The following is a 12339-nucleotide window of genomic DNA, read 5'->3' as shown; positions in this document are numbered from 1 at the left end:
CTCAAAGGGACCCTCAAACTACAATGAGCATAACTAGCGAGACTCGTTACCTTTCGGGTTACTGCATTCTTAGATAGATTCCCGAAATAGAAAAAGGTCATTCAAGAATATGCCCTACTATCATACCCTCATAGTCGTGCATGGTGTGATTGGGACAGCGGTATAGATTGATTCATGGTATAATGTCCCCAAGAGATGTATATCCAATCAATCGTATGTATTGGTAGGTCTCTGGTGCCCTACGATACATTACCTCTCTATCTCTCTGGACTGAATCCAGGACCATAAGTACAAACTTCCAGAAGATATGTCCCAAATGCTATCCGATATTGAAGACTGGGGAAACCATTTCTTAGTTTAGTCGAAGTCTAGCGAATATTACAGATTCACAGTTGTGTGATGGAAATCTGACTGTCGATACGACAACCCTTAATCTAGTTTTAGATAATGTGATAGTGGGATGTACAGCCTTGCATGGAAGTCATAAGAGGAGTAGTCGTAAGGGGTAGCGGAGAGGAAAATGTCTACATATGTAGTGTATCATAGGGCAAGCTATAATCACAAGACACTAAGATTGAACTTCAGAACTGAATACTGACAGCCATAGTATACTCCAGTACTGCTTCTAAGACAAAATCCTCGATCAAAGCATCAACGTTCTCGGATCCATCTACTGGTCAAGGCAGAGGGAGGTCTACCACGCAGCTCCTGTCCCTCATAAGTAATGAACTTGCCCGAAGTGGTCTCCCGCGTAGCCCCATCAATCACCTGCAACATTCCCTTGACGCTATTGTCAATCGTCTCAGGGGGCCCAGCTTCGTAACCCCACTGCTGAGCGACAAAGTCTCCCGCCCGCGTCTGTACCCATCCCGGGTGTAGCGCCACGGCAATCAAATTGGGGTGCTGGGCATGAAGTGCGCGCGTGAGCCAGTTTCCCGCTGCACGGCTAGGCCCATAGGCACCGCCCGGGACGGGTTCCTGGCCGCCGATGGAGCCGACGGAAGAACTAATGTTGATGAGCTTGGGCGTCGCAGCGGACTTTTGGAGCAAGGGCCATAGTCCCTGGAAGACGAGCAAGGGAGCAATTGTGTTTGTTTCAAAAGATGCCCGCAGGTCTTCAGCCGAAGTCAAGGCGGCCGGCGCCATGGGCGCTGCGTACCCGGCGTTGCAGATGAGGACGTCAATGCGGTCTACCCTAGTGGCTGCATTGAAGACTTCGATGACCCTTTCGGGTGCAATAGCCGATGAGAAGTCGAGCTGGAATATGTAAAGGCTGCTCTGCTCGCCTGTGGTGACAGCTTGGGTCTCCGCTTTAAGACTGGTGGCTGCCTCCTCATTGCGGACAGAAGCAATGACTGTGGTAGCTGGTCGTGCCAGGAGCGATTTGACTAGGCCAAGACCAAGGCCTCTGTTTCCGCCAGTGACAACGTAGACTTTGTTGCCGGATGCCATGGTTAACGTAGTAGACAGAAGACAGTGGCACGGTGGAATCTATGGAATGGGTACCAGAGTGAAGTGAGTGGTGACTCGGAAAGCAGTGGTTCGTTTCCCTGTGTACTAAGGTAAAGGGGGGAAAGGAAAGACAAAGGGGCGGTCCGGGGGAGAGGCCAGGGTTTATATAGTTGGGTACATCTCCCAGTCCTTCTTTGCTTACTTTTCATCTGCACTAAGCACACTTCTCTTGTCAGAACTTAGGGTTTCTCAGATTGGATTGGTCGGTTGATCTACTAGCAGTAGAACATTCCATCTCGTTTCTGTTTCTGCCTCATAGTTCTATAAGACGCTAGGGCACACCCTGCAGCAACCTGATCTACATCACAGTATACATATGCGTGATCTAGTCAGCGTTCACACCTCCTGCAGTGGAAGTCGAGGTGCCAACATCATCACCCCACCTTTGGGAACCCTAGTGGCCTTGATGCCTGAGACATGCACCGCCCGCTTGGGTGGCCTAGGCTTTCAAGTGGCTTTGCAAACAGCGGATACTTTGAGAGGCTTTTGTGTGTTGAGAATTGTCTATTGTCTCTTGGGTTTTTTTAGGTATGAGTTTCTTGTCATCGTCGAAGTGCAGAACGACGAATGGGGCTTTTAGGACATTATAATATTGAAGGACCATCATTCATATTTTAGAGTATTCGTTATTCGTAGCACCCATGCTCATGAAAAGTACCTCCATCCTACCCTTATCCACGCACAATATCATAGTCGCCGGATAAGGAAATGTAAAAGGAACACGATAAACCTCCAACAAAAGCAAGTACCTTCCTTTCCCTGGTTGTCCCGTGCAAGCACTCAGTCAGATGCAAAGAACTGCATGGTAGATAGTACTCAGTAACCTCTACGCAGAAGGGTTGCCTGTATATAGTCCCTATTTTCTCGAAAAAGAGGATGACATGCTGCAATCAGAGTACATCCTCAAAAGCCTCCCTGAGGCAGAGATCATGGATAAGCTAATTTATGTTGTATATTGCGAGATTTTGAAGGGAAGGTGCTGTAAATATTCACTTCTCACGATATAAAGCTGTCATAAGACCTGCAACGATCTCTAGCAGCTGTACATGCAGATTGTAGTGAGCACTAGGTTCCCAAAATAACCTAGAAGAGTTTAGGGTATGCTAAGTTGCTTAACCAGTCTCCATATCAAGTGGTGGAGTGGAAACTGTGGAGACGGAAAGGTCGGGCGTCCGCGGCAGAATGTTCGGGGATCATGATGAAACAGGACAAGATCCGTACCCGTAAGCTAGGGCTTAGGGTACGTCACGTGCAAGTACCAGACATCACGTGGGCCACTTGGTTGCTAAGCGAGAAATGGTGAAATTGAGTGTCATCGCCTCTTCCGACCAACCGGACCTTTCAGCGATCGTCAGCCAGCAACAACGAAAAATCGCAACCAGTATGTTATTCCGTCGTTTAAGTGGTGTCGTTATATTGATCTCGGGATCATGAGCTAATTTGTTCCTTTTTTCGCGCGTCTACAGTGCAGATGTAGGTTTCTCTCGTTCTCCGCACCATAGTGAACCTTTAAATGCCGCCGATGCGACCCAGAACCGGCTACGAATGAGATGACACGAACGATGACGGGGAAACTGTTACTGACAAGATTCCGATGATAGTTTCGTCAAGACCCTCACGGGTAAGACCATTACCCTCGACGTTGAGTCGAGCGACACCATCGACAACGTCAAGGCCAAGATCCAGGACAAGGAGGGTATCCCCCCCGACCAGCAGCGTCTGATCTTCGCCGGTAAGCAGCTTGAGGATGGCCGCACCCTGAGCGACTACAACATCCAGAAGGTATGAAGGATCCCATTCTCGAGGTGATTGATTTGGAGGTGGCCATTTCGTGATCGGATATGAAGAACGTGCGATGCGGTTTTGCTAGCGAGGGAGGTGTAGCAGATCAAACCGCACGGGTATCATATTGGGAACGAAATTGAGTCTCGGAATTTGGATATGCATTGTTGAATGAAAGGACCGGTCGGCTGATGGGCATCAACTTTATAGGAGTCCACTCTCCACCTCGTCCTCCGTCTCCGTGGTGGTATCATCGAGCCTTCCCTTAAGGCCCTCGCCTCCAAGTACAACTGCGATAAGAGCATCTGCCGCAAGTGCTACGCCCGTCTTCCCCCCCGTGCCACCAACTGCCGTAAGAAGAAGTGCGGTCACACCAACCAGCTCCGCCCTAAGAAGAAGCTCAAATAGACGATTCCTATCTATCTTGTTACGGTTTTTCTACGTTGCTGTGGTGGAGACTTGCTGGGGGTTATGAGTCGATTGCACCCTGGGAGGTTTTGTACGGCGTTAGAATGATGAAACATTACAGCCAAAGTCAAATGTTAATAGTTGACTCCCTCTCGGATCAAGTTGCAATCAAAAGAATTGTAAAAATTCAATCTCGCTCATAATCCCTTGTGGGGTTAGGTACAGTTTTACAAAGACAATGAAAGACCATCGAACGTAGAAATGAAAACACGATGTCGATACATAATTTGGAATATGGCTCTGCTGCCCGAGCAGATCCATCAAGTCATCTAGCGGATCCAAGATACATTGGAATTGGGAGGAGCCTCAGGTCCCCTACATGCCCAACATGCGTCGCTTGTCGTCATCGTCATGCTTCTCGTCATCATGATCCTTCTCCTTGTCGTCCTTGTTCTTCTTGGAAACCGGGCTTCCATGCCTGCAAGTGTGATTGATCAGCAAAGGAACGGGGTATGAAGGCGGGTATTGAGGGGATTCTTACGCAAAGAATAGGATCTTGATCGCAATGGCGAAACCTGCATGCAGCACAACGACCAGAATCAGTAGAATCTTGCTGGCTTTAGCATCCGTAGCACTCAGCACAGGATACAAGTTACGCAGCAGGAAGAAGACGGTCCAGCCAAAGCCAACTCCAACAAGCGCCCAATTGAGCGCAGTCAGGGGGCTCCAGCTTACCAGCGCAACGGCAATCCAGATCAAATTCGAATATCCATACAACGCCCAGCACTCAATCAAGTCCGCAGTGGAGCTGCCGAACCAGCGCAGTGCACCCCACAGGGCAATTGGTAGAACGAACGTATATCCGTAGACCAAGCCTGCAGCCCCAGAGAGAAGCGTAAAGTCGTATGCGAAGTGCTCCTCATCGTTGTTTGAGAGCCATTGCGAGATAGTGCCGGTTAAAAAGAGGATCACGACCACGGTGGTGGCGATCCAAAATGGGCCGTACAGGTCGGCGTTGCCTTCCAGGACATCGAGGAAGTTACTGCGCGGGTACACTGCCGCGACGCATCGTCTTAGGACCTCGTTCGTATCGACATCAAAGAATTGCGCGTAATAATGGATCGACCACCAGGTATGCTTTGAAGGAGTGCCCCCAGGTGACCTGTCACGACCGCGGGAGGAACCTCCGCCGAGAAAAGGTGTCGAGTCCTGCTGCACTTTGGCATTGCGCTGATCATTTTCGAAATCTTGTAGGAAAAGTGTGTTAGTAATTCCTGTTGGCGAAATCCATGATGGCCTCCACATAGGTGAACAAACGTACTGGAGGGATGGAATTCTAGGTCCTCCTGAAGGTCGGTATGGCCAAGGTCGCCCTGGAGCCAGTATTAGATCGTCTCGAATCGAGCAAGCAAGATAATGAGAACGTACCTCGGTATCCGCATCTACAATCACATCATAGCCCCGGTTCGCCATGTTGGGCTGTTCGATATGTCTAGAGAGCTATGTTGGTATGAAGGTAGAGAGTTGTGGAAGAGTACACATCAGCGGCTGGCGGCATGGTCGTAATCAGCCACGCACTAGCCACCAATTTGTGGGACCCGCGGGTAGTAGCAGGTATGTCCCTATGTTTTGCTTAAGTTTCTACTATAAATGTACGCAGTAGTTTTCTTTCTACTAGTTTTCCGCTTTCCTCCAAATATGAAGGTGGCAATTTTTTAGGTAGCTTTTCTACTGAGATAATTGATCCGCAGTAGTATAATAATGTAATATTGTACATACAAACGCCGTTTTAACCCAATCGTCTCCCCACAAATTATGAAGTGGAAGAAGACTAGAAGCGCTCGTGAGATTGGAAAGCCAACTTGAATCGATTGATATACGACCATATCGTCGAGTCAAAGCCCTTCTTCCTCATCCATACTGACAAAGCACCAACCAAAATCGTGACGGCCACAGTTCCAATTGTTCTCCTGTGCTGCCACAAGAAACCAACCGCCTTCTTTTTCCGCTCTTCGTAGCGCAGTTGTCGCACTTGTCTATCAAAAAGATCTATAGCTTCTTCAGTTGTTTGTTTCTCGAAGATATCTCGAGTACTCTTCAGTACACTGATCTGCGGAATTTTCTTCCAAGCCCCGAGCGGGAGTGATTCTGGAGGGTAGTCATTGAAGAGTTGCACAGCGCTCGATATCAGACCTTCAAGATTTAGAGGACAGGGTAGCTTCGAGAGGGTGAAGTGTAGCATCTCAGGCTCATCTTCAGGGATTTCCAACAGCTCCTTCTTCCGGGAAAGAATAATAGCAACAAAAAGATAAATAGAAACAACTGGTTCCCGAGCCAGCAGGAAGTCAAATAATCGGGCGATGTCACTATACTCTTGAATATCATGAGCATACAATGTAAGAGTCGCTGCAAGCGCAAAGAATGGCTTGATATCCGCAATATGGCGCCGCAGGATAGGATCAGCTCTTTCCATGATTGCTGGGATGAGCTGGAGGTGTTTCACCGTCGGGGAAAGAGAGGGCAGCATATAGTCTCTTATCCGGAAGAGGGACAGCCGCGTAACCGCTGAGGCCGCTGTCCGCCCCCCAAGTACCAGGAGTAAAACTTGCACGATATCATGATAGCCTTGAAAATAGCAGAGCATTGGGTAATGCCGTAACACTTTTTTGATTAGATATGACAGTTCATCTTTCTTTGAAGCTAGCTCTTCGTCACTGCCTATAGGAAAGGTTTAGTGTATGTAGAAGCACGGGATGCAAGGATACCTACAATTAGGATAATAGACAAACGACCTGTTCACGTCGAGCTGGACTTGGTCTTCATCGACATGTGGCGGTAGGTCTTCCCAGTCCCCGAGCTCATGATCTCGGTCGCTTTGGAGAAGGATAGGCCCTATTCCTTAGTTTGTGAAGTGTGACGGCCATTCATGTTGGTGACTTACAAGCTAGTCGTCTAATGTCATCGCGAAGAAAACCACCTTCTGAAGTGGCATATGAGACCAGCGCATCCAAATCGCGCATCTCGCATGCCCGGCGAATCTTATCTTCCTTCTCTGCAATGCGAGCTGCAGCTTCCTCATTTTGAATTCGCTCCAAAACTTGAGATGCACTTTCAGATACAGAATCCTGTGCTGTTTCAAAACATGTCTCTGAGCCCTCACTCTCAGGTTTATCTTTGAATTCAGAACGATGGTCCATCTTTGGCTGGAACTGAAAAAAAAGAAAGAAATGATTCCTTCAGATGTTTGTTAACTCATAGGGGTAGCAAATAAAGACGGCAGTCGATTTAGGAATTAGGATTTATCAGTATTTCGTCTGGTAGGCTGACCATGGATGATAAAATGTATTGCTATTATTATAATTACCAGCTGGCAAGGGCCCCACGAGCTACATGCCAAGTCAGACCGATGCGGGATTGCGTTGATAGTTGACAGCGGGCATCAGGAGAAGATTGACATTTTAGCGCGGGCGGTTTGCATACCGAATGGACAATTGGACACAAGAAGGAGCTATGGAGTAGATGCAAGCTGAGTCTAAAGCGGACACATCACTGCAGGCCTCAGGCTAGAAGCTGCTATGTCCCGTGATTTGCTGTTCATCGGGTTTTATCCGATCCGCCCACCGCCCCAAAGACAGCAAACATGGCGTCAATCCATCAGCCCCTCTAAGACATGAAGTTGTTGTCAGCCTCTGGAGATACCCTGTTCCTCTCAAACAATGCTGCCATGACTTAATGTCACCGATTCTGCACTAAGAGGCCAGCACTGTGTATTTCGGTGCCCCAAAGGTGGTGCAAGAGTTCCTGTTGAACTTGGCCGCAGCTTGAGACGGACCCATGCGTTTCTTGGCAGTTGTACTCACAATTCCACATACTAGTTCCTTTGTTTGTTCCGCTCAAGCTTGGATGCTCAAAGGGGGGATGGTCCTGGCCTATTGAATGCATACTATTGGTACGGAGCACCCTTGTATGGCGATCTATATGTTGTAGTAAGTCCTCAGGTCTACTCGCCTTCCGAGGAGATGTTCTAAGTCATGCAAACAGGTACATTGCCCCTCAGTTAGAAATTCATCTGTTGCCAGGTGCTTGCTGCCTCGATCATCTGCGACGAGGAGCAGTTCATGGTTAAATACGTTCTGGTTTTTTTTTTCCGCTCGGGGCACGCCAAAATGAGATATTATTCTTATACAGCTTCAACCATGTTACATGAAGAACTTCTTCTTTGACCCCAACACCTTTCTATTCTTCACCAAGTCTGCTCTTCTTTTTGCTTGAACGAATTGTGCCACTGTGTGAGCATCGCGTTATCTGTGAAGGTCCAAGCGAAAACCTGGCTAAATAAAACCTACCGGTCTTCTCTCGAAGAGCTTTACTCACCTTTCTTGCATTGATTCTATTGCTTCCAATAATATTCTATTCGCCACGGTACCCGTCCAGGAAACTGCAAATCCTCCATCAGACCACTATGCCTTCCCCAAGAAACTACCAGGACACTAATCCCAATTCTATAAATGCCTCCCTAAAGCGCCACGGTGCTGATGAGATGGAGATAGAAGATGACTTATTCTCTTCTGACTCCCACCCGAAAATGGGCATTTTGTCTCGCACGCTGATACCAAGTCCAATCGTCCAGTGGATACTACCTGCGCGCCTGAGAAGTGAGCATCAAAACGATGTTGTTTTTATCGGCGAGCGAAGTTTGCAAATCAAGGAAGCCGTGTCCGGTTTCCATTTGGAGGACGTCACTTCAAAGTCGGACTTTGATTCCAATATCATAGCAGCGAAAGTCATCAATGTGGGCACAGAGTTACCTTGGGAGGCACAGATGAAATTGGGGGCAAGCTCTGCACCTGTCAATTCACAGCCGCAGATAGGGTTGCCTCCCCAGATATTGCTGTTAAGTCTCGCGTCAAGAGAACTAGTTTTCCTTTATTATTCGACCTCGAGTGATCAATTCGTCCACCACCATCGGCCCTTACCAAGTGATGTCAGTACATTCGAACGGTTCGGTCGAAATATTGCAGTGGAGCCAAGGTAGTGATCTCCTTGACTTACTTGGGCATGGCTAACAGGTTTACCAGATCTCGTGCTGTAGCAGTTAGTGCGTCTTCTGATTATTTTGGTGTCTTTACTTTGAAGCAGCCGCCAGTTCTCCAGTCACAGATGGCAGATCACCAACTAGACCCCATATCAGAGGTATGTGCACAGTTATAGATTTCGCCTTCATGTATTAAGCTGCGGCACAGGAACGCTTCTTTCGTGTTGATGGTGATATCATATTCATGGAGTTTTTATACCCAAGACCGGAAGATGACAGCAAGATTCTACTCCTCCTTTTAGTGGCGCAGGATCAGATTACTCATGCAATATGTTATGAGTGGGATGCGAACGAACATCTGCGCCAAGCTTCGCCAATAGTCACCAAGAGACTACTGCCTTTTGAGGACAGATTACCTACAATGCTCATCCCCTTGACTAAAACGTCCTCTTTCATGCTTGTTACAACGAGTACAATGGCTGTATATAAGAACAGGCTAGATCCTCGGAGACAGCCTAGCAGGTATCCGCTTTGTCTCCCTGATCGAGAATCTCGAAAGTCCCCACTATGGACTCGGTGGGCAAGGCCATTGCGCAATTGGCTATACAACCAAAAGCATGACGACATCTACCTTTGCCGTGAGGACGGTCAAATCTCTTACTTAGGGATCGGCAACGAAGGTGAAGTCGAGAATCAAGCGCATCTGGGACAACTTTGTTGTGACGTCGATGCTGCATTCGATATTCTACACTTTGGTAACGAGGGCGGCGATCTACTCCTTGCCGCTGGCAACACAGGAGATGGTGGTCTATTCGTCCAAAAGGCTCGAGATCATCCTAGATGTGTCCAAAGATTTATGAACTGGTCTCCTGTCACGGACTCTGTACTTGTGAAGTCGCGTAATCAGCAGATGCCGTTGTCTGCAGACGTCGCTAGCGATCGACTGTTCGTTTGCTCCACTTCATCCTTCGAACAGGGTGCAATCGTTGAACTTCGTCACGGGATTGAGGCACAAATAGGCTTGGTCGTCTCTTTGGAGGGCCTGTCAGGAACAAGAGACATATGGACAATGCCGACTGGCACAAGTGGCGGTGTTATTGTGTTAACATCCGATCCTATGTCTTCCGTCCTCCTGGACTTGCCGGCTGATTTCGAAGAAGAGATATGTGCTATTGACGAGGCGGATTCCGGCCTGGACTGTGGGACCCAGACATTAGCGGCAGGAAGCACAGACATAGGTGTTATTATCCAGGTTACGGAAAGGGCCATTCATCTTGGAGCAACCTCTGAATCAATGCGGAGCTCTCGTTTTGAGTTTGGTTATGACCAGAGTATCACTGCAGCTGCCGTAAACGTGTCTGCATCTCTTATTGTCGCCGCAGTTCGCGACCAAGGTGGACTGCACCTTCATGCTAAAAGACTAACCCCATCTGGCGACCAAGTTGCTTTAATCGATGTGGGTGAGCCGTTAAGGATGCATTTCGAACCGGTCTGCATCTCTATCATCACCTTTGACTTTGGGTCTCTCATTTGTGTGGGCGCGGGCAATGGGAAGATATTTCTCTATATCATAGAGAATGAATCTATCACGTTCGTGTCCGAGAAAACCATGGACGTAGCGTATAACGGGGACATATCTAAGGCAATTGATAGCCTTGCAATTGTCAACAAAGTAGAGAACGGGCCGTTGAAGAAGTTTGTCTTACTCTGCGGCCTACGAAGTGGCATCCTGCTCCCACTTGGTGTGACGTTCGACAGTGTTAACGCTGTGTCTAGTATTGGTATGTCTACCTCATATCTGAAGATTAAAGTCTTGCTGACTTATGGTGTGCATTAGTGATAGCCCAGGCGACCCCGCAAAGATTAGGCCATACGTCTCTGAAGGTGCAGAGTAGAGGAGACCTTGCGTTATTGACTTGTGGGCAAGGATTTTGGCAAATATCGTGCGCACATGACAGTGCGACGCCGGACTGTACTCTTCAGAGGATTTGGATCACGGACCAGAATAATGTAAGTCTCAGTATTCCCACACGCTCCCAGATACAGCAGCTAATGGCCTCAGCCTGCCTACCACCCAAGAAGTATCCACAGCTTTTCAGTGGCCAACTTTGCGAACTCGGACGTGGAAGGTCTCTCTAATACGCTTTTCTGCATCGCGGACGGACAACTTATGGTTTGCACCTTGCAGCGAGTTGAGAAGACTGTCCCCAGGAGAATAGGTGTGCCAGGCAGCGCCACTAAGTTAGCATATTCTCAGTACCTGAAGAGCTTGGTTGTGGCATACAGCCGAACTGAATTCGATACCGACGCAGATCCTATCAAGCGCTTCACGCGCTCTTACATTGAGTTCGTCGATCCTGATTCACAGCAAGCCATCGGCGGTCCTGATGGACTCAGGCCCTGGAGGCCTCATGGAGCAGCCGGAGAGAAAATCAGTTGTATTCTGGAGTGGACACCCAAGAAAGGTGATGAGGAATATCACTTCATAGTTATCGGCACAGCCCGTAAAAACCAACAGGACCGAGGCCGGGTCATTTTTCTACAGACGTCAAGGATGTCATCAGATCCTTCGCAAATCGAATGTAATGTGAAATATGTTCACAAATTCGAGGGACCGGTTTATTCGATCGCACCATTTGGTAACTTTACGCTAATGGTTTCAACCGGGCATGAGATTGTACCATTAGAACCCAAATTCTCACAGACGAGATGGCTTCGGGCAGCAAGGTACCCTGTACCGTCTCCAGCGGTTTCTATGAGCTCCCATGAGCCCTACTTATACATGTCGACTTCAAGGGAATCTCTTATGATCCTCAATGCATCTGAGGAAAAGCTGGTGCTCCATGCTTACGATCGGCATAAATATGACGGGCTCTCCCATGTACATCTTGGAGGAGATATGCAACTCACACTAGCCTCCAGCAGAGGTGGCCGGATCAGTCTATTGACTGAGAGAAGAGTAACTGAGAACGATAAGATGATGCCCGTAGCATTGTGCGAAGCACATCTTTCTACGTCTATAACGAGGCTCAGTACAGGCACCTGGCACTCCACTATGCCTACCAGCTGCCAAGTGATCTACGGGACAGCCATGAACGGCACAGTGTATCGCTTCTTGACACTGAAGGAGAAGGAATGGCGTTTGCTGTATTTGCTGCAGAATTTGTGCATCCGCGACACAGTCATATGCCCTTTCACGCTGAAAAGGAAACGGCAGCGGAACCCAGCAGGAAACGAATCCCTTGAATTCCAGCCCTCTCAGATGCACATCGATGGGGATGTGTTGAGTCGTTTATCGATCCGAGGGCCGGGCTATTTAATGTACATGCTAGTTACGGAAGAGTTCTACAGTCCCTCGACTCCGGAAACTGGCTCGCCACAGGCCATTTATGAACGGTTTTTAGAGCTGTCGAAGGACCTTCTTGGAGAAACCTCGAACCCGGTTGAAGATGTAATGAAGTGGCTCAAGCGCACACTGCATGTGGGATTCTAGATGGGGAGGATCTTAGATGAATTGGAATGCACATATGCTGTACATTGAGAATAGAACATAATGGACGACCAATGAATTAGAAGAATTGGTTCTGTTCTGAGTATATGCA

At 48.3% G+C, this 12339-nt stretch overlaps 3 protein-coding genes across 3 annotated transcripts; 1 reads left to right on the top strand and 2 right to left on the bottom strand.

The window, feature by feature from the left end:
* Positions 1 to 651: 651 nt before the first annotated feature.
* Positions 652 to 1452, bottom strand: ANOM_003803 (SDR family oxidoreductase; the record flags this gene model as incomplete). Its single annotated transcript, XM_015549060.1, has 1 exon — positions 652 to 1452. One exon carries the CDS (start codon positions 1450 to 1452, stop codon positions 652 to 654), a length of 801 nt encoding a protein of 266 aa, XP_015408412.1.
* A 2550-nt stretch (positions 1453 to 4002) lies between these two features.
* Positions 4003 to 6899, bottom strand: ANOM_003802 (uncharacterized protein; the record flags this gene model as incomplete). Its single annotated transcript, XM_015549059.1, has 7 exons — positions 4003 to 4180; positions 4244 to 4949; positions 5024 to 5075; positions 5131 to 5194; positions 5628 to 6420; positions 6472 to 6594; positions 6644 to 6899. The coding sequence occupies 7 exons, from the start codon at positions 6897 to 6899 to the stop codon at positions 4078 to 4080; spliced, it is 2097 nt and encodes a 698-aa protein (XP_015408411.1). The 3' UTR covers positions 4003 to 4077.
* A 1265-nt stretch (positions 6900 to 8164) lies between these two features.
* thtA lies at positions 8165 to 12230 on the top strand (the record flags this gene model as incomplete). Its single annotated transcript, XM_015549058.1, has 5 exons — positions 8165 to 8733; positions 8781 to 8895; positions 8946 to 10518; positions 10575 to 10747; positions 10800 to 12230. 5 exons carry the CDS (start codon positions 8165 to 8167, stop codon positions 12228 to 12230), a joined length of 3861 nt encoding a protein of 1286 aa, XP_015408414.1.
* Between the last annotated feature and the right edge of the window lie 109 nt (positions 12231 to 12339).

This window comes from Aspergillus nomiae, assembly GCF_001204775.2.
Source record: "Aspergillus nomiae NRRL 13137 chromosome Unknown contig00079, whole genome shotgun sequence".
Classification (NCBI taxonomy): Eukaryota; Fungi; Ascomycota; class Eurotiomycetes; order Eurotiales; family Aspergillaceae; genus Aspergillus; species Aspergillus nomiae.
Note: the sequence above shows the minus strand (reverse complement) of the source record. Positions and strands in the feature narration are given on the sequence as shown.